At 37.8% G+C, this 22,636-nt stretch overlaps 1 protein-coding gene and 1 long non-coding RNA gene across 4 annotated transcripts in view; both read right to left on the reverse strand.

Annotated features, from left to right (window-relative positions):
* LOC131243099 (oligoribonuclease) overlaps window positions 1–21,476 on the reverse strand; it is a 35,050-nt gene extending 13,574 nt beyond the window's left edge. The window contains exons 1-4 of one of the 3 annotated variants that reach the window (XM_058242198.1): window positions 21,331–21,476; window positions 20,879–21,000; window positions 20,282–20,410; window positions 19,890–19,966 (exon numbers count right to left, since the gene is read on the reverse strand). In XM_058242198.1, coding sequence (XP_058098181.1) covers window positions 19,890–19,966; window positions 20,282–20,410; window positions 20,879–20,993 — 321 coding nt within the window. In that variant the 5' untranslated portion in view covers window positions 20,994–21,000; window positions 21,331–21,476. The other 2 variants (XM_058242199.1, XM_058242197.1) reach the window with 2 other exon arrangements.
* Window positions 2,703–3,603, reverse strand: LOC131243100 (uncharacterized). The gene is made up of 2 exons (XR_009169859.1): window positions 3,064–3,603; window positions 2,703–2,883 (listed from the first exon to the last, which is right to left on the reverse strand). It is a non-coding gene; the product is annotated as an uncharacterized LOC131243100 (long non-coding RNA).
* Window positions 21,477–22,636: the final 1,160 nt, after the last annotated feature.

Raw genomic sequence — 22,636 nt, forward strand, 5'->3', positions numbered from 1 at the left:
AGGAATCTTTGCTCAATTTGTCTTCTGTCTATAATTACTTTCAACCAGTGGGTTCACACATCTTGTATATATAGAGTGTTAGTAGGGTATTTTATTTTGCATGTATGTGTTTTTTGGGTGTGTGCATGTGCACAATATTCAGTTATCATGAGAACTATATAGTTGTGCTATAAAATTATAATAAAGGAGTGTGTTAGGGTTTTTGAACCTAACACACACAAGATATTTTTCTTCAAAAACTCTTTCTCCCTTATCTCCTCTCTCTATTCTCTCCTAAGATCATCCAACCTCAACTTGGTATCAAAGCCACTTTTGAGTTGATCGAAGCTACAAGGGCTTGTTGATGTCAGTAACCGTACGATTGATGTCAGCAATGTACAATCCATATGGACTATTTTCGATCGGGAAGAACAAGGTTTGATGCGTCTCAATTTTAGAAGATTTTTGTGAAATTTTTGAGCTCATCTAAGGTATGTTTGAGCCACTTTTTTCGTCCGACAGAAAAACTCTCAATCTTCATTTTTCTGCAATTCTACTCAAAGTAGTGGAGATTTCTTGGAATTTTCTGGCCATGATGGGTTGGTTTTGCTCTATTTGACAGTCTAAGGTGTTGTTTTTCATTAAAGGGGAGATTTGAGTGAGTTGTGAGGCCTAAGGTGGTTCGGTTGGGGCATTTTTGGGGCCCTAGGGATTCTAGATATACACAGGAACTTCCAGTGTATGTCTAGGTCGGCGTTTTTGGTGTGTGAGACATTTGTCATACCTGATTCAAGAAAGTTACTTCCTATTAAATTTCGTAGAAGTAATTGAAAGTGGTCCATTGAGGCCATGTCCGAGAGACTTGGAATCTATAAATACAAACAAAAAAGGAGAAATAAGGAGAAGGAATACAAAGAACAACAGTAGATGGAAATCAATCAACACAAAGAACGCGGGAATATACACCGTGCATTCGACCTCAAAAACCCCAAATGGTGCAGTCGGTCACCCATTTTGGCCCAAAAATGCATCCACGCTGTTCGGATCTCCACGAAACTGACTCCTCCATGAAGGATAGTCAAAAACAGCCCATATGCAATTGGTTTGGTAGATCAAAAAAATGGTCCGATTTGGACATTTTTTCTGGAAAATACTATAAAATCCATAAAAATATTAATCTTCTTCAAAAAATTCCAGAAAAATAGTCATAAATCCTCTTACATGATTCCACACTAGGTGGTAGAGATTTTGGAGAAAACCGATCTGTACAAATGGTGGATTGATGACGTCGGCCATTTGGACACTAACGCCAACACGTGGCTCCCTCGATTTTTGTGTAGAACTTCCCCTTTTTATACCTAGATTTGATGTCTTAACGGAGGAGGATCCAATGCGTGTTGGTCTTGCATAGATTGGATCAATCAAGTCTCCAATACCATGAAGAATGAAAGAACCAAAGAGGAGGAATGTGAGGGAGATGGGAGAAACATGTAAGAGAGGGGGTTTGGGAAAAGGGAGAGAACGTGGGATCTTTCTATTATCTTATACAATATATATGTAGGTTTTTTTTTTTTTTCCTTTATTACATTATAACAACCCACTTTACGCAATATTTGCAAATAAGCCCACTAATATCATATTTACATAAATGACCCTACCAACTTAATATTACAAAACTTCTGACCACCAATGATAACTTGTTTTCATTTAGGTCATCGAAGCCATCCTCAAGTTCATGCTTGTCATCTTCTGGATCATTTGCATTTCATCTTCCACCTGGTCTGCAATTAAGTCTTTTGTCTCTCAAAATTAGAGACTACGAGAGGGACACTCTGTCACGTAATGTCCACGACCACCACACTTAAAGCAACTGTTGGTCGACCTCCCTTGCGTTACTGTAACAGACTTTCCCTTTGTATCACTGTTTCGAGGAAGAAGATTGGAAGCAGATTAGGTTGAGTTTTGACCAATTTTATAATCCCGATGTTAGCGCGAGGCACGAATGGTTGTGGGCGCGAAGTGGAGCCACTAGTAGTGGGGCGGATGATGCATAGCCCCCGCCTTGAGGGTTACCGCCATGGTGTGCCAAAACGGTTACGTATCGGCCGTAACGGCCGATATGTAACGGTAACGGTGGGAACCGTTACGCGTTTCGGGGTCATATCGGCCGTTACCAGATTTTGTACCCGTATCAGCCGATACGGGCCCGTTACGGGGCGTAACGGCCGTAACAGGCCCGTATCGGCCGAATAATGGTAACTTTTTTTTTCACATTATAAGCTTTGTTTTTGCTATTTTTTTGAAACCTCTTGCTTCCAAACTGTTTCTCACTCCTTCTACTACTAATTTCGACCAACCTTGGCTAGGTATTTGAAATAAAAACACATTATATTACGAATTTTCTTGAATCAAAACTCGGTGGGCTATTTTTCAGAAATTCGTCAAAAATAGGTATTTATACTTTTTTTAATATGTTTTGCTGTTTTAATCATGCCATATGATGTGTTAATTATAGTAGAACATGTTAATGTGCATTTTACAGATTTGGGGTGCCATTTAATAATTTTTTTATATTTTTTTCTATTTACGCATGAATTTTGGCCCCTTTTTTTAAAATTCGAAAAATCAATTTTTAATGGTTGTTTTGCTGTTTTAATCATGCCATTTGATGTGTTAATCATAGTAGAACATGTTAATGTGCATTTTACAAATTTGAAGTGCCATTTTATATTTTTTTCTATTTACGCATTTATTTTGGCCTTTTTTTTGAAAATTCGAAAAATCATTTTTTAATGATTCTTTTGTTGTTTTAATGATGCCATATGATGTGTTAATCATAGTAGAACATGTTAATGTGCATTTTACAGATTTGGGGTGCCATTTTATATTTTTTTCTATTTTTTTCTATTTACGCATTTATTTCGGCCCTTTTTTGAAAATTCAAAAAATCATTTTTTAATGATTCTTTTGCTGTTTTAATGATGTCATATGATGTGTTAATCATAGTAGAACATGTTAATGTGCATTTTACATATTTGGGGTGCCATTTTATGTTTTTTTTTTTATATATTTTTTTCTATTTACGCATTTATTTCAGCCCTTTTTTTGAAAATTCGAAAAATCATTTTTTAATGATTCTTTTGCTGTTTTAATGATGCCGTATGATGTGTTAATCATAGTAGAACATGTTAATGTGCATTTTACATATTTGGGGTGCCATTTTATTTATTTATTTTTATATTTTTTTCTATTTATGCATGAATTTTGGCCCTCAAAAATAATTGCAAACACCTAAATGTAAGATATTTTTATATTACATTCATTCTAATATATCTATCATTGATAGTAGATAGTTAGAAAATTAAATATATGAATTTTGTAGTCAAATTCAGGTTATCTGGTTCATAAATTCATCAGACAGTTCGATACAACTTCTCACCAAAGAGTGGACCGTTACACCACCATAAACATGTTCCAATTTATAAATGAATGCATATTTGGAATGCTTAGAATATTCCGGATTTAATCCATATTTTTTGGGGAAAAAAAAAATTTGCGCCGTTACGCCCCCGTATCCGTATCGGTTTCGGAGGGCACCGTTACACCAACCGATACCGATATGGGACACCTTGGTTACCGCACCTTATCACCAACTTCTGCACCTGCACTTTTCGGGCCATTTGAAACGCCTCGTCTACGTTGTTGAGCCAAATAGTTACCAATTCTCTTTGGATATTGAACTGTAGCCCATTGGCAATAACGTGCCACTTGCTATCTTCCAATTTCTACTAGGCGACACCGAATGACTAAGTCATAATAACGTTGTGTGTACTCCTCCACGGTTAGGTTGTCATGCCAAAGCGTGACGAGCTCTTGAAAAGAGTGTAGTCCTCCATTAGAGATCACAAATGCATGACTGTGAGCAAGCTCAACAGTCTTGTAGTTTTGAACTAAAGAGAAAATCCAAAATTTTCATAAAGAGAATTTCCTTCAATTTGTCTTATTTCATAGGCCATAGGCCCTATTTATAATCAACCCTTACAATCTGTAATAAAGGCTATGGAATCTAATAATCTGAGAAAATAGAAAAGCACTTAAATAACAAAGCATTGTAATTAAGAAAGTGCCAAAATAAGAAGATACTTATATAAGAAAAAAAATCTAAAATTATTCCCAGCCAAAAATAAAGATATGAAAGAAAGAGGAAATTTCCTAATCTAGAGATTTGAAATTAAAGGAAAGTGGTGATGGGATAAAAAGAGAAAGTGGTCCTTATACACACGTGCAAAGCATGCACATGTGGGATGTGGGGCGATTGCATAAGTTAGTGAACATATATTCATAAGCGAAATAAAAATATTCAACGGTAACGTGGCGATGAAACTATGAGTAGCATGAGACAAGCACACAATTTTGATGGCTTTTAAGATGTGAACTAATGGCACTTCCAACGAGTAGCGAATGATCTAGTGGCACTTCGTTGGCTTGGATTACAAACAATGCTCTTGTACTAGATACACACTTCAAGTCATTGGGAGTTCAACAATTGCTTTTCAGTGACTTGATGTTTCGACAACAAAAACGGGTCAGGTCCAAACACCCAACACAATAACAAGTCCAGTCCATCCACCTAGCACAAAAACAAGTTTAGCCAAAATGCCTAGTACAAGAAAAAAAAAAAAAACACATCTTGTCAAAAAGCCTATTACAGGAAAGATACATTATCAGAGGTAGGGAGGAGATGATGATTGAATCCCACGATGTTTAGGAGGTCTTTGGACAAGAAAGCACTACAGTGTGGTCTCGATATCTAAAATGTGGTTGGAACTCAGTGGCCATGGCTACCGCAGATCTCTCCATATTTGTACTTGTGGTAGTGCCCACACACCACACCAGGATTCTCTCGCTCTCTCTTCCTTAGAATAATCGACCATAACAATTTTGATAACCTGAATCGAGAGAATGCCTTCTCAGATCAAATTAACAAGAACCAAGGTCTAGAAACCTTTTCTTATCAAAATAACAAGAATTCATATCAGAAAATGTCTCTGAAGATCAAAACAACAAGAACCAATATCAAAGGAAAAGGGTTGTTTCATATTAAAATAATGAAGACCAGATTGAGAAATTGATTAAATTTTTTGAAAATAAAAAACTACAATATATGCACGAATTTTCAACGAGCTAACAGATGGATTGAGATTGTCAGGAAGAATCGATTTCAACAATCTGACAAATGGATTGAGATTGTCGGGAAGAATCGGTTTCCACGATCTGACAACAAAGAGGGATGGAAAGGTGTTAATTTGAACAGGAGATTGATAGGTTTTCACCCTTTATTGAGATTCAACGAGGGTGGGTTTCGGCGGAATAAGAAGACTACATCAACGAAAGGCGGCATTTGGAGGACAATGGGAAGGCAGAGAAGCAACAGAAAAAGATGGAGGCGATGGTTCCGTGGAGACAGTGGCAGGCAGTAGCAGCAATGGAAGAAGAGGGCGGTGTTAATGGAGGTAGGAGGCAGAGATGATGTCAATTTGTGATGTTTAGTAGATATTACAAGAGCGGCAGAGTGGATTTGGTGGTGGTTGATGCTGCATCTATGCACTGATTAGGCCGACCTCATACTACATTATATCTGGTGAGGCTCTTGAATAGTGTAGGATCAACCAACTCTGCTTTTGAATCTTGCCTTAGTTCCGTACCTGTTTTGATAGGTATGCCCACTAGCTTACAACCACTCATGTTAAATTATCAAGTATTTGCCTTACATACTTCTTTGTGAGATAAAGATATTGCCTTCTACTTGATTCGCTCCAACCCAAAGGAAATATGACACTTGTACTATATTGGTCATTTCAAATTCTTTGGTCATTGATCTCTTGGAATCTTCAAACATACTTGAGTTGTTACTTGTGAAGGTCATGTCATTCACATAGAGACAGATGATTAAAATGTCCCCATTTCGTTTGTGTATAGAGCATGTTTGAAGGTCATGTCATTCACATAGAGACGGATGATTAAAATGTCCCCATTTCGTTTGTGTATAGAGCATGTTTGTATGGACATTTGGCGAAGTCATTCTTTTGAAACTAGTCATCAATCCTCGTGTTCCATGCTTTGGAGCTAGCTTTACCCCATATAATGCCTTCTTCAATTTGTACACCCAATTTTCTTACAATTTCTTACCATACCCATGCAATTGTTCAATGAAAACCTCCTCTTCTAAGTAGTCATTGAGAAATGCTAATTTCACATCTATCTAATAAATCTCCCATCTATTATAAGTGACGACCCACTCGAGTTTTTTGTGAAGGCCTTAGAAACTAGGAGTAGATAAGTAGGTAGAAGGTCTCTACATTTTTATTTTATTTTTTTTGGGTACAATTAGTCAGTGAAAGTAGAGGCGGTGAATAAGTCAATGTAATCAAGAAAGTTTTTAGTCGAGAGAAGATCCCATATAAACAGGGTATCCAAAAACGGTTATGTAATGGTAACGGTTGTAACCGTAATGTGTTGCAGGGCCGTAACAATCATTATGGAAAAATTGATGTTTAAAGGCCCCATAATGGTCCTATAACAATCCACGAGGCCGAAACAAGTTCTTTTAAAAATAAATAAATAAATAAATAACGAAAGCAGTAATGATTGTTACAGCCCGTATTGTAACAGTACCAGCAGTGGCCTTTATGGCCACCATCACCATTATGGAATACCTTGTAAATAAGAGTTCTTTGGAGGTCTTTTGGGTAAGTCCAAAAACTTGCAAGTCCAATAAGTTCAAAGAGAGTTTTCTTGTGGTGTGAGTCTGGCAAGACTCTTGCGTGAAGAATTTTTCTTAGAGTTTAGTAAGAGAGCTTATAAATCCTGTAGTGTAATTAAATAGTCTTATAACATTTTTAATAAGAGTTTGACAATTGACACATCTCTAGCTTTCATGAAGGAGAAACAACAAGTTATCTCCAACAATCTATACAATTTTCTTTTGTGCTCACCTCCACAAGATTAACTCCACCGCTTACTTCATAAACAATAATGATACCTGGCTTGAATGTGATAAGGCCTCTTATGTTCAATAAGATATGTACCCTAGCAGCTAGCATAAAACACTTAACATCAAAAATAAATCCATAAGTTTCCTTCCATACCAACGAGTCCTTGAATCCAAAATGTTTCCTTTGCATGCTTCACAAGCTTCCATATATTTGGCAACCATAGTTGATAAAGCTATCGTCGTAGTTTGACATCCAACTAATTAGCAAGCCGATGTGATAGATACGATCTTGTTGGATCACTAGCATAGTCCGCACCCACAAAACCTTCAACTTTTTCATAAGCCTTCCCATGGGAAACATAGTAATTAACTATATCTCATAAATATTTGAATAAACAATAATCAACCATACCTCTTAAAATACTACTTCCATAAAACCCACAAAATTTTCTTGTGCATAACCCTTCACAAGAGGCCCCGCCCTACACAGTTCAAGCGCCCCATTGACACATTTCTTGATTTTATATACCTTGTTACAACCAACCACCTTTCACCCTTTTAAAGAGCCATCAACTCCTCTCCCATGGCCATTGTCCAATTCACCAAATCACTTTCCATGAAATGTTCAAAATATCGGTATCGTGTTACGTATCGCATCCTTGGGATACAGATACGTATCGGTTATCACACAGGATATATCGTTTGTATCGGATAATTTAGTATACTTTTTGGAAAACATGGGGAAACATTGGGAAAATAGTTGAATTTTTCAATGAAACAGGGATTGTTAAAAAAGACCTTAATATACACTTTTAAATCATAACATCTAAAAAAAGAAGTGCACATAATATGTTTCCTTTGTGTAGGCTCCTAAATTATGTGTTGTCTGATTGAACTAATGTAACTATATTCAAATTGAATGCATAACATTTAGAGTGTATATAATGATCATTTCATCAAACACTCCTAAATACCGCGAAATTAGTCTCAATTGACAAATTGAGAGCTAGTTGAAGGAAAATTTTTGAAAAAAAAGTCAATAATTTATTTATTTTTAATTAAAATGACTTTTATATATATATATATAAAATTGACAAGGACTTAACAAATCAATAGATCAGCCATCATAGATGCTTGATTGCATGTTTGGAGTGCAACATTGCAAGCAATTTGGGAGAAATTGGGTAAATTTTGAAATTTCCCCAAATCAGACCACATACACTTAAATTTCAAAATTAGAGTGTTTGTGATGATCATTTCATCAAGTACTCTTTAAGTACTTCAAAATTAGTCTCAATTAATAGTTGGTTGAAGAAAATTTTCAAAAAAAGAAAAAAAGACATGGAGGATATGAACCAATGAATATCGATATCAAAGCTTCAACTCCATGATTTTTCATGCAAAACATGAAGAACCGATGGATTTGTAACCACTGGACATTGATTTAACATAATTTCAACAAAAAAAGATCGGAAATTGAAAATACTTACTGGACCGAACATGTGGGATATATTGGCACTATTTGTGCATTTTGTATCGCACAGGCGGGACACAAGATATATCGTGGGATATATCGGCCGATATCATCAATATTTAAAACATTGCTTCCATGAACTGCCTAATGAAAAGACATGGTTCGGCACCTTCAGCTAACAGAGCACAGAATCTTCTGGACATTCAAAATATTCTGTTGATCATACATTTTGACTGATCATGGAATGCAGTCCACTTGCGATTCAAAATGTATCACAATACATGTAGTGCGGGCCATAAATCCCACATTATAAGTGAGGACACCTTTCTTATGATGTAAGTCCAAAACGGCATTTTCATCATATTTGGTTTTTACTTAATATAATAAACAAAACAAGGAATGGTGTGAGTTACATCCCACATTTTTCTTTTCCCCTCTTCTTCCTCCAATATATTTTTTGTTTTCTCTTCCCCTTCTCTCACACATTCAATCACCAACTTACAAGGCATTAAAACACGTCTAATCTAGGATTTTCCTCCTTTTTTTTTTCTTTTTCTCAATCTTTTCTTTCATCTCCTAGATTTGCTCGAGAATAGTTTTTGTTTCAAGAAAAATCTAGGGTTTTCCTTTCCTTGGGTGTGCAGGAGGAACTGTGTCGGTTGTTTGCATTGGATGGAGTATTGTGTAGTGGTGATGCTCTCCTTTTTCACATAAAAGCCACTTTGTCGAGTTGTTTATCATGCACTCAAACCATCGCATCACCACTGTGTAGTGTTAATGCTCTCCTTTGTTCATACAAAAGCCACTTCACCAAGTTGTTTATCATGCACTAGAACCATTGCCCAAAAGGTTGATCCAACAATGGAAAAAGAAACATAGGTAGGGCAAGTGTTCGAAATATCGATACTATCGGCCGATATTATCGTTATCGCACCCCTGCGAGGCGATACACTCGCGATAACCCTTGGAAGATGCCAAAAAACCCAAAATCCAGATATCGGTCGATATATCGTCGATATCACACGATATTTTGACGATATCATGCGATTTCCTCTCCATTATTGTCAGACATCGACGTCATCATTTGAAAAAATCGGGAAAAAAAATAGAGGGTGGATTTCGGTACCTGTAGAAGAGATCCCCATAATCAAAAGCTTCCATTTAGTGGGCCATTCGAATTGAAGCGTCATTCCTAGGTTACCGCAAATAACATCTCCGATTTTGGAGAGAAATCCGGAGACATCTGATGAGATTTGGGAGATATTTTAGGGTTCCGGCCAGAACCCTCTCTGCTTGAAAACTAAAGGTCATTCGAGCCTTTTTTTCTTGGACGCGAATTAGCTACTGACAGGTTGAGGAGCGAGATCGCTACTGAAGTGACGTCACCAAGTTACGTGGGTCCCACCATGTTGAATGTGTTATATCCACACGGTCCATCCATTTGGAGATATCATTTTAGGACATGAGTCAAATAACGAGGCAGATAAAAATCTGTAATGGACCCCACTACAGAAAATAGTGGAGAAAGTGACATACACCATTGAAACCTTCCTAAGGTCCACCGTGATGTTTATTTGATATCCAACCCGTTAATAAGTTATAAATAAATAAATAAATAAATAAAGGCATTATAAAAGGGAAAAAAATATATATCAGCTTAATTGAAAACTTTTGTGGCCCTCATAAGTTTTTAATGGTGGGCGTCACTCTCTCTACTGCTTTCTGTGGTGGGGTCCATTGGAGCTTTGAATCTTAGTCATTCTTAGGCTCATGGCATAAAATGTTCTCTCCAAATGGATGGATGGTGTGGATACAAAACATACATCATGGTGGGGCCCACGGAACTTGGTGACGTCAATTCAGTAGCGAGTCTCGCTACTCAGCTAATCCGCGCCCCTTTTTTTATCGAAATCGAGTACGTGCGCACCACCGAGCTGTGTGTTAACGTCACGAAGTTCTGTGGGTCCCATCATGAGGTATGTGTTATATCCAGGCCTTTCGTCCATTTGGCGAGCTCTTCATAAGGCTTGAGCCGAAAAATAAGACAGATCCAAAGATCAACTGGACCACACTGCAAACAGCAGTGGTAGATTGAACGTCTACCATTGAAACCCTTTTGAGGGTCACGGAAGTTTTGGATCAATATGATATTTATTTTTCCTCTTCATCCAGGTCTATGTGACCTAATTAACAGATTGGATGGAAAATAAACATTATGGTGGGCCCTACGACCCAGGGAGGTTTCCACGGTAGGAATTTTCCTACCCACCTTTTCCTTTAGTGCGGCCCACTTCAGTCTTGGATCCTACTCATTTTTTCTCTCAAGTGCTAAAATGATTTCAAAAAACGAATGGACGAGGTGGATTTCTTACAAACATCACAGTGGGCCCCACCTAGGTTTTGAGCGAAGGAACTTGGTAGGAAATCTGCGTACGATCAGCGCCCCACCCCCAGTGTGGTGGGAAGTGGATCCCCTAGTGAGTAGTGTACTTTGTAAACTTTGTGGGCCCACTATAATTCATGTATTTTATCCACTCCGTCCATCCATTTTACCAGATAAATTTATGGTTTGAATGAAGAGAAAAAACTATTATTAGCTTGATCCAAAACTTTTGTGGCCCACTAATGGTCAATCACCATTGTTTCCTATGGTATGGTCTACCTAATTATTGGATCTGTTTTATTTTTTGGATAATGTCCTGAAATGATATGGAAAAACGGATGGACGGGGTTGATACTAAATATAGTTGTCTTAGTTCAATCGGACAGCGCATAGCTTAGGACCCTATACAAAGGAAATCTATTATGTACACTTCTTTTTTGAAACTTTATGATTTAAAAGTGTGTATTAAGGGCCTTTTTAACAATCCCTAAAGTTTCATTAAAAAATTCAACCATTTTCCCAATGTTTCCCCATGTTTCCCAAAAAGTGCGATAAACTATGCGATACAAACGATATATCCCGTGCGATAACCGATACGTATCTGTATCCCAAGGGTGCGATACATTGTGCGATACCGATATTTCGAACACTGGGTAGGGCACACTCCCACCAATTATATCACACATTCCTCCACGTTGGTATGGGTGCATGCACATACCCACATCCATTTCCAATAAGAATTTCTCTAAGGTGGGAGTACCATAGGAATGGACAAGGAGACAATGCTTGAAGTAGGAGTATTCCTTGCATCGCAAAGTAAAGAAGAATTAAATTAGGCTCATCTAAAATGTTTCACAATGGCTGTTTTTTTAGTACCACAGTTTATTCTATAGAATTTTTGATATCGTCAAAAATATCCCTTGATGTCACATAATATCACATGATATCATCCATATCACAATATATCATACCATGGCCTTTATAAAAAATTTCTGATATCATGTGATGCCGTGGGAAGTCGTGAACTAACTTAAGAAAAAAAAAAATGGCTTTTCTTTGTTCCCCTCCACTACTAAATTATTCTATTGTGGATTTCCACCTCTCCTTTCAAATCCCTTCGAAGAAAAACTCAATTTTCGAGTAGCAATCAAGATTGGGTCATTTCTTAACCAATGAGTATTTTCTATTTTCGATCAATTTTTATTTTTTATTTTTGTAAATCAAGTGAAATCAATTAGAAATAATTAGAATCCATGATTCCTCGTGTCTTGCAAGAAAAATCACGGATATGGAGCTTCGATTTCGATATTTGGGAGAGATGGGCAGATTTGAGGGAAACTGGGATAAAATCGAAAATTTTCTATTTTTTCCTAAATCAGATGCAATGTTAGTGTCCAAACATAAAATCAAACATGCAACGGAATCTACAAATTCTTGGTTATTTGGAACTTTTTTAGGAAAAAAAATATAATTTTTTAATTAAAAAAAATAATAATTAAAATTTATTTATTTTAGAAATTCCACTTCGATCAACAGTCAATTGGCCCCATTTTAGAGTGTTTAGGAGCATTTGATAAAATCACCATCACATACACTCAAATTTGGGATTTGGAGGAATATGGGCCGATTTTGGAAATTTTGGGAAAAATTTTGAAATTTTCTCAAATCGGTTGCAATTTGAGTTTGTAAACATGTTTGTAACTTGATCTACAAATTATTGTTGATTTGGGGATTTTTGGAAAATAAAAAATAAAATTTATTAATCGAAAAATAATTAAAAATATTAAAAATAATACCTTTTCATATATTTTTTCAATATTGTTGTTTAGAAGTGCTTGATGAAATCATCATCACATACTTCTTTTGCTTTTGAATGTATTTCTTGTGTTTTCATGCATGTCTTCTTACATTTATAAATGATATATGAATTGACTTTGAATATACTTGCTTCAATTCAGTTAAACAGCACATAGATTAGGAACATATACAAAAGAAACCTATTATGTGCACTTGTTTTTTATGATATTTAAAAATAAAAATAAAAATTGTAAGTGTGTATTGATGTATTTTTAACAATCCCTGAAGTTTCTGAAAAATTCAACCAATTTCCCAATGTTTCCCATGTTTTCCAAAAACAGTGATACCTAACGTGATACATCCAACATATCCCATGCAATAACCAATATGTTTTCATGTACCAAGGGTGTGTGATATATCCATCAACGATGATAAGGAAAACATTGGTGCCATGTATTGTATGGCTACAGTGTGATGGCCCAATGATTGAAGGTGTTCTAGAGGTGTTCCTAGTAGCCCATTGGCAGCTGCTTTTTTATTGGAGGTGTTTCTGGTAAAGCCCACAGCTGTTTTCGAATGGAGGTGTTTCTGGCAACCCATTGACAGCATGTTTCTTATTAGAGGTCCTTCTCTAGCAACCTATTAACAGGCCGTTTTCTATCAGAGGTATTGTTGGCAATCCGTTGATGGCCATTTTTCGATTGGAGGTGATTCCGAAGGTGTTTTCAGCAACCAATTGACAGCCCACTTCAATTGGATGTGTTTCTTGCAGCACATTGATAGCCTGCTTCAATAGGTGTTTCTGTCAACCTGTTTTCAACATAAGTTGCATGTTTTCCATATCAAATTAGCTTATCGTTTTGGTATGGATGGAAAAGTTGGCAGTAGGGTTATGGCACTCAATCTATCAGATCTTCTTGGAGCCCACTTCTGTCAAATTAAATGGATCTAACTATCTTCAATTATCTAAATCTGTGCAAGTTTTCGTAACTGAAACTAAAGCATTAACTGCAAATAAACCTAAGAACTAGTAATTATGACAAGTGGATTCAGAATGAACAGATTATCACCTAGTTGTAGAACAGCAAGGAACCCTCAGTGCTAAAATGTTGTTTGTAGACACTGCAAAGGAGATTTGTGCACGAGATGTGTCTTCAAATAAGAATATCTCACATGCTTACCAAAGACTTGCATTTCAAGAGGGTGATGAGAGTCCTGGAGAATGTTATACTAACATGAGAGTCCTGTGGGAGGAGTTAAATGTGTAGCAGCCCATGAAAATTGATTCAGAGACAGCAGCAGCCACGTGAAGAATGTCGGGTTGCCAAGTTTTATCTGGCCTTAAAACCAAGCACATACCATTTAGAGCTGGGATTTTTGGAAGTTGAAAAGTTTCATCTTAAAATATAGTGTGCAGCTGAATTCAGAGGGCGTCACTAGGGACAATTACCATTATTAGTGGGGTGGAGAGGCCAGCTCTTACTACCTCCACCGAATGAAGTGATAGCATTCATGGTGGCCATGACGGTAGTGGTAGTAGCCCCATGTCAGGGTGATGCAAGATAATTAATCACTTGCTCTAAAAGCTCAAACTGATAGAGCATGGCAAATTAATTCCTTTATCTCATAGCCCAGGCCCCAATCCATGGGTACGGTCCTCGGCCGAATCCTCCTTGTGGGCTCCAAATCCATGGGTTCCACCTCACACAAGCCACCCGCCTCACATGGGCCCCAAATCACATGGGTTTCGCGGGCCACCCACCTCGAGTGTGCCCTCGCATCCCACTGGCCACCCCACTCGAGCCCGTTGTGAAAATGCCCCTACATTAATCACCCCCGGAGAGGAGTCTCGAACACGAGACCTCCCGCTCTGATACCAATTTGATGCAGGACAATTAACCACTTGCTCTAAAAGCTCGAACTGATAGAGCGTGGCGAATTAACCACTTGCTCTGATACCAATTTGATGTAGGACAATTAACCACTTTATCTAAAAGCTCGAACTGATAGAGCATGGCGAATTAATCCATTTATCTCATAGCTCAGGGCCCAAATCCATGGGTTAGGTCCAATGTTGTCAAATCGCATATGCAGTTGCATGTGATCAACATATGTTGTTCGCATATGCAATCGCACAATTGCATATGCCATGGCATATTTTTTTATTAATAATAAAAATTTGAAAATTTTCTTTTTTTTAAAAAAAAAAAAGGGACAAACTTGCCTAATTAGTACACATGATTGGATTGGGTTATTTTACTTATTTCATTATAGTTTGAGTGTTTCATTAAGTTATATATTTAATTACTTATATTATATTATATAAATTTTAACAAAACAATCAACAAGCTATATTAAAAGAGAAATAATTATTAAAAACTTCGAACAAAGAAATTTTACTGATAAATGGATAACTTGAAACAACTTACAAGTTATAACTTACGACTTAATTTACAAAAAGTAAGCACAACTTATAAAATACAAAAAATAAAAATACTTCAAATAATTGTAGAGAGATTAGAGTAAGAGATTTAGAGCTTTAGAGTAAAGAATAGTGAAAATGGAGTCCCTATTTATAGGCAAAAGTTCTCCAAAGTGAAAATTTAAAAATTAAAAATTAAAAAAGTAAAAATTGCTTCCACTTTGGCTATTGGGAAATATGCGATCACATATGCAGTATGCGATTGCATACTCGCATATGCGATCCCATATTGGTCGCATATAAAAGTATGCCATGGCATACTTGCCAGGATCGATGGCATATGCAATTCAATCCACGCATATGCACATATGCGATCGCATTTGACAACAATGGTTAGGTCCTCGGCTGAACCCTCCTCGTGGGCCCCAAATCCATGAGTTCTGCCTCACACGGGCCCCAGATCACATAGGTTCCTTGGGTCACCCAACCCGAGTGTCCCTGCATCCCACAGGCCACCCCACTTGAGCCCAGTGTGAAAATGCCCCTACATTACAATGGCACGTCATAGTAGTCATGGTGGTGTCGTGAGTCAGTGAGAGGTAATGGTAGCAACCTTTCACTCTAAGAGTGTTCGTATTAGTTTCAATATCATAAACTGAGATTTGCTGCACTATGCGCAGTAAACACGTGTACCCCAATTTGCTGCAATATACACAGTAAACATGTGTAGCCCAACCAGGCATACTTCTCTAGAGATAATGATGATGTTTGATCTGCACTGCCTATCTTTCTCAGGAGCAACAAAGTTCTAATGGTGACTTGGTTACTCTCACTCATGAGACATGACAACTGCTCTTAAGCTATTGAAGAAGCAAAATAATTCCAACAATGCACAATCAAGTCAATGATAGTCTAAGACCACATGTGATAACTGCAGCTTTGGCAAAAGTGGACATTTGAAGCCCTGCTGGACTGGAGTGTGACAGCAGCATATCACCCCCATGATTGCTAACAAGGCCTCTGATTCCAGCTGGCTGGGGGTTGCCTATGGAACTACCATTAAAATTGAGTTTAAAAACATTCTCCGGCGGAGTTTGCAATAAAATAGCAGCCCTCAATGGGTCCTAACAAGACTGATCAGCCCATCCCAATTATAGCAACTCCTCGCAAATTGCGAGCCAAATAGTGACTTCTTATTACTTATTACTTCACTCGCAAGCTCAAGCCAGCATAGAACTAGAAAAGGAGTGAAAGATTTAGCCTTTCCTTCGAAAAAGCATGAATTTCATTCCAACCATATTCCCCACATAACTGCTTTTGTTGTCGTTTTCCACTATCTTTCCTGCCTGCTTCCACATTGATATCCTCTAACCAGCAGATCTCCAACTGATCTGGCTGGCACCTGCTGCACCCCAAATATCTTTGGAACCTTTCCCAAATTCCGGTTGCCACCAAACAGTGAATGAAGAAATAAGCCATGCTTTCCTCAAACCAAACAATACATAATACATCCAATTGGAATATGGAATCCTCTCCTCTTTAAGTTATCCACCATTAGAACTCTGTTGCGACAAGCCAACCAGTGGAAGATTTTTACTTTTAGGGGAGCTTCTCCTTTCCACACCGTTATCGCCGTGGAAGGTTCTCACTCATTGTCTCTCTGCTCTCCTTCGCAAATGAAGCCTTGGAGAACCTCCCATTTGATTGCTAGTCCAGCACCTTTTATCTTTCATTGCCGGATGAATGTAGGTAACTTCTAGTAAAGCCAGCATTCTGGTAAGTTGACAATCTCAGTCCTCCTAAAAGACGAGGTCCAGGCATTACCATTTACACCTTTCTCTATAAACTTGGCTACCACCTCCCCTTTCTTTGTGGCTATTGCATAAATGGTCTCGAATTCCTCTGCAAGTGGTCTATTGTGGAACTTGCGTAACAGCCACCGTAATTACCGTTAAGATACGCGCTGTAACAGCCGTTACCCCAGATATCTTCCCAAAATATTATGCTGTCCGCCCCTGACCCTACACTTGATGTACTTGTTTTAACTGAGGCACGGCGATGAGATAGCACCCCATATAGCAGATCCTTTCCTGCTGCTAATGGGCTTCACATCCCTTAGCTGTAAGAATGTCCCTCAGAAGTGGCGTATCCCCAAACACCAGCCAAAGAACCTCATTGAGATACCTAACTTGCCAAATCACAAGCCCATCCTCTTTAATTGGTTTATGGACATCATCACACACTACTAGGAGAATTTTGTTGTCTTGCCTGTTGCTCCATAAGAATTTCCTTTGCATCTTCTCTATCTAATTCAACCAGCCAACCCTCCTTTCAAAAATTTGTTTTTTATTCCCTTTCCACTACTAAGTTCTATCATGAAACTCCATCTCATTCTGGGCAGAAAAGAGCCATGGGAAGGAAATAGTGGCTCTTCATGCAAATAACAGTTCGGAGTTAAGTTATTTGCCAGCTGTAAAGAGTACTGGTAGTTGTAGATGGGTCTACATTGTCAATTATCAACCTAATGGAATTGTTGAACATTTAAACATCAGATGGATTGCAAAGGAGTACAGTCAAACTCTTGGTAGTTCGTATTGATTATTTTGAGAGCTTTTCTCCTATTGTTAAGCTCAATTTTCAAGTTATCATATCTATGGCAGGAAACGTGTTTTGGCCTCTCTCCCAACTTGATGTTAAAAATGTATTTTTGCATGACGAACTGTACATGGATCATCAGCCTGGTTTTGTTGATAGGCAAGTCATCTAATAAGGTGTGTAGGATAAAGAAGTTGGTTCATATAGATTGAAGAAATCTCCTCATGCATGGTTTGGAAGTTCATCAAAGAGTGATGACAGCATATGGGCTTCAAATCCAACAAGCAAGGACCTGCTATTTTGGTAGAGATTACAAGTTTTTGGGGAAATATAGAGTTATGGCTCAAAGATTGGCAAAAGCCACTAACAGTCTTCCCTTTCTCACTGCTAGAAAAAACCACAAAATGAAGTTATCACCTGATGATATCACCAAATATACCCTCATTGGACTACCAAAGAGCACTAGAGGAGAGCTCAAGAAAAACATTGGAGAGAGAAAACCCTTTCACACATACTATCTGACAACTCCCGATTCCTAAGGGCTCATTTGGACACACCCTTAAAATGGGCGTTTGACATATAAATGTGTTTTGAGCCAAATCCATTTTCATGTTGTGTGTTTGGATGCACTTTACCAAACCTTGGTTGATCCCCTCTGATAAAAAAATGCGCTAAAAGCCCACTCACTGAAAACCAATCAGATTGGTTTTCGTAAAATCAACCGAAGTCGATATGCACTTTGCTAAGGTATTCAAGGACAGTAATGGTGGCCGAACAGCCAGATTATGGCCATTACAATATGAACCGTAACGGTTGTAACGGCCCTCTAATGATCAAAGATATTTTTAAAGGAAAAAAAAATGTATTGGCCCTGTATCGGTCCATTACAAGGCCATAATGACCGTTATAACTGTTATAGGCCCCTTGTCAATCTTTTTTTTCATATTGGGTGTTACGAACCCATATGGCATAATGGTCACCACCATTACCTTTAAGTAATGGCAGTTACGGCCATAACGTAACTGTTTAAATACCATGGAACTTACTTTTGCGAGAAAACCCCTTTTATGGAAGTTACGTCCAAACAAGCCCTGGAGGGTTACTACGAAAACAAAACTTGGTCTAAAAAGATCAACATGCCCCATTGCAAGGGGTTGTTTTACATCACATTTATTTAGACTTTTATTTCTATTCTAACTTTTGCAACATTTTGACCTTTAGAGGTTGAGGATGTTTATTGGAGGTTGAACTCATAGACAGGCTTTAATGTTGAACTCTCATCTTGGGTGGTTGAAGCACCATCAAACACTATTTCCATCTACATGAACATGAGTTAATAGTAATAAAGCAACTGAAATCCTATGTGTTTGGTTTGAATCCAAGAGAGATGGCCTCCATGTCGTAATTTGCTGAGTCCCTTGAGTACATAGAAATTCTAGAGAATTGATGAGAAGTGATCAATATGGTCATGATACAACTATACATCTTTAGAAATACTTAATTTAGGGCCCTTTTGGACGCAACTTCCGCAAAAGGGGTTTTCCCACAAAAGCAAGTGCATATCGACTTTGTGAATCAATTTTCCAAAATCCAATCCAATTGATTTTTGGCGAGTGGGCTTTTTAGTGCATATTTGACAACTGGGGAATCAAGTAGGGTTTGGCAAAGTGCATCCAAACGCACAACACAAAAAGGGGCTTGGCTCAAAAAATGTTTGAGCATCCAACTCCCCCTCCAAGGGTGCGTCCAAACAGGCCCTTAAAAATCCTTTATTCCAGGGTTCCAATGGCTAAAAGGAGAAGGGCTCTACGATTTTCTTCATTGTGTGCACAATAAGAGAACATTTTCTGACAGCATTAAAAATGCATGAGATGGTTTTTCAAAAGGCAAGAAAACAGGATCCTAGGTTGGCCTTGAGGTTCAATTTTTTGTGGTTGTAGGTGCTTGTGTTTATTTATTTATTTTTATTTAATAAATCATTTGCTGGCATTCAAAAAAAGAAAGAAAGAAATGACTTTTCTGTTAGCCCTGCGCAATTATACATTTGGGATTCATCCAATTTCTGCCAAACAAGAAGAGCAAATACCCCTCCCAACAATAAACATTAGAAAAACCAAATACCACAAATGATGGGTACCAGAAATCTGCAAAGAAATCACGACTTACAATAATAATAAAAAAGGAAACAGAAGACAAAAGTCGGATGCAAAGCACAAAGTTCAATGAGGAATGGAATAAGATTCACCTCTACCAATTTGGTTAAATTACCATCGGTAATTATACAAGCAATCTCCAATATTCTGTCTTCATCAACATCCAAACCTACGCGCATCATGTTACACAATAGTAAATTAAAATATGTAAAAACAAGCATTATCGGCCTTATAAGGTTGAACAACCAAATGGAATTTCTTCCTCATCTGGGCTCCCAATTGCAATTATGTTTCTTTCAAGTTGGACTTTGAAAGATACACAGCTGCAATTCGAGAGCTGCTCCCTCATAAGTAGAGATTTTTGTCATTTACTCTTTGATTAAACTGATCCTTCTCAATTCAATTCACTTGGGTGGGGCATCCAAACGTGACCTTAATGTTTACACCAAACAGCATCAATCAAAACGCCAAAACAAATCCTCACCTGTCATTTCCAGATCAATCCACACGAGAGGAAGCTTGAACTCTTCTGAAGGCGGGCTTTGTGTGTCATTGTTTTCAATTTTGACTAGCCTCTTCTTCCCAGACCCTTTGCCTTTCTTCTTACCCTTATCTAAATGAAGAAAACAGTTCTTCAGCTCCAATTTCTACTATTTACGGATAATATTATCTAAATAACAATGAGGGAATAAAAACATAGACCTTCATAAGTGTCAAGTGTGTGTGACATCAGATTCGTTCAAAAAGGCGGCCCACCACCATGAAGATCACCAAGCTCGAAAATTGGCCCAATCATAAGAAGTGCCGACTGTACAAAAGCAATGGACGGTTCAAATCAGACCCGCCAACTGCCTGATTCAATGCATACGTGAGACAAGCACCGGATGATCGGATCGAAAACTGGTTACACATGCATGATGATCTTCAAGGTAGGGCCCACATCACGGCCCAGATGACACAATCTAGTCGTATGTGATCGTTCCTCAATGGAAGTCGAATCGTTTTTGTAGGCTACGAAAGACTAGAAATCAAGATTCACGATCTTTACCGACACCAAAAGAAAAAAAAAAAAAAAGAAAACCTGATACAGTAGCATCTGTTCCATCGACGGTGGCGTCAGCAGCAGCAGCCGTCTGTTCTTTATCATCTTCGGCATCCAAATTGAGAATTGAGAAAGCGTTTGAGATGTAATTCATTGCTTTTCTGGATTTATAAATTCCCCAAAATATCAAATCATATTCCGAAAGAGAACAAGTAAAAGAGAAAGAAAAGAAAGAAATCTACTTCAGCTATCATGGAGAGCGAGAAAGAGGGAGTGAGTAGAGAAAAGAAGCGACTTTGGGCGCGTTTGGCACGCCCCGCGAGAAGGAAAAAAAAAATGCTTCTACTCTCACTAGAATTTCCAAAAATCGCGTGAGGTGCGGAAGACCTCTTTCTTTCTTTCCGATTTTCGGAAATTCGACTAAGATTAGAAAATCCAAAATCACGAATTATTGAGATTGGGAGGAGCCAAACGCGGCCTTGGCTTATTACCTCACTACCCAGGTTCGACGATATTACTTAGTCAGGAAGTCAGTAGTGCTGCGAGGTACGATGACACTAAAAAGGAAAAGAAGTAGCTTTGATACTCTGGCAGTGTGGGATGGATGATACGCTGGCCTTGGAAACTGTATACGAAGAATGCAAGTAGTTCAAATTAAACCGTCCAAAAGTATGGTACCTGTTTAAATGTATTGGGAACCAAAAGCTACGCTTATTTGATTCTATTGGAATGGTGGGTATTTATTTGACGGTTAGAAATGAAAATGATATATGTCCTGTGATTAAAACGAGTGTCCACGAATCAGAGGTTGGGATTTTCCAAAAAACCAGAGTTTTGGACAGCTTGCTTGGTTCAATTTGAATTGACATATACCATATGTAACATTCCCAAGTGCGTGCGCATCAAACACCGTACGCAGCCAGAGTATCAGATAATTCACGAAAGAGGAATCCAATGATCACCGGCCTAGGACGTCCACCGTCCACCATTGACTGCACCCCAACGCAGGAAGTTTCTGCTGCGTGGAGCTAGGTGGGGGTCTGATGATCCCTGTCGTTGCTAATTCCTGTGAGAGCCTGTTGGAATAGGCTGCGTGTAATTAGGAGGGATTTGAACGATGTACTTAAGATCTTCCGATATATGCAACATCCTGGATAAATACCGAGGGGATTATGCAATCATATAGTCGGTGTTTACTGGGCGATGCCATGTCATCCACTGGTAGGAATTGGGGTGAAGAGAGATCATGATGAAACGGATACAAGACACGGGGCAGATTTAGAAGTAAAAAAATCAAGTAGCGCCAAAATAGTTATAACAACCGATCAATTTAAAATTATAAATAGTAAGAAAATTTATAGAAGAAATCATCTCATACCAACTAAATAAATCAAATTAAATTTATCTTTCAATTATCTTATGCTCTTTAGCATTACTAATTAATTAGTATAATTCGTAACAGTAATCAAGCAGCTATTAAACTTTAGCTATAATTCGAGTGTACGCTCATACATTGGATTCAGTTTAAGTATCAAGTGGAATTCTCCATCTAAAAATGTGTTTTGCAGCTATTCTCTACGACCGACTATAAGAATTTTATTTTTGTTGTTCTTTTATCTATATCAAAAAGTCTTTTCGTACGGAAGATAAAGATATAACTTATTTTCAGATAACAAACCTTACCCTCTGACTATTGCCAAATCATCATTTAAAGCATTGTGTGAGTGGCTGAATAGGCGATTGATGTTATTCGATTTTGGTCACATACTACGTCTCTACCTTTTTTAGTGCTTAGGC

The sequence above is a fragment of the Magnolia sinica genome, chromosome 4 (genome assembly GCF_029962835.1).
Source record: "Magnolia sinica isolate HGM2019 chromosome 4, MsV1, whole genome shotgun sequence".
Lineage (NCBI taxonomy): Eukaryota > Viridiplantae > Streptophyta > Magnoliopsida > Magnoliales > Magnoliaceae > Magnolia > Magnolia sinica.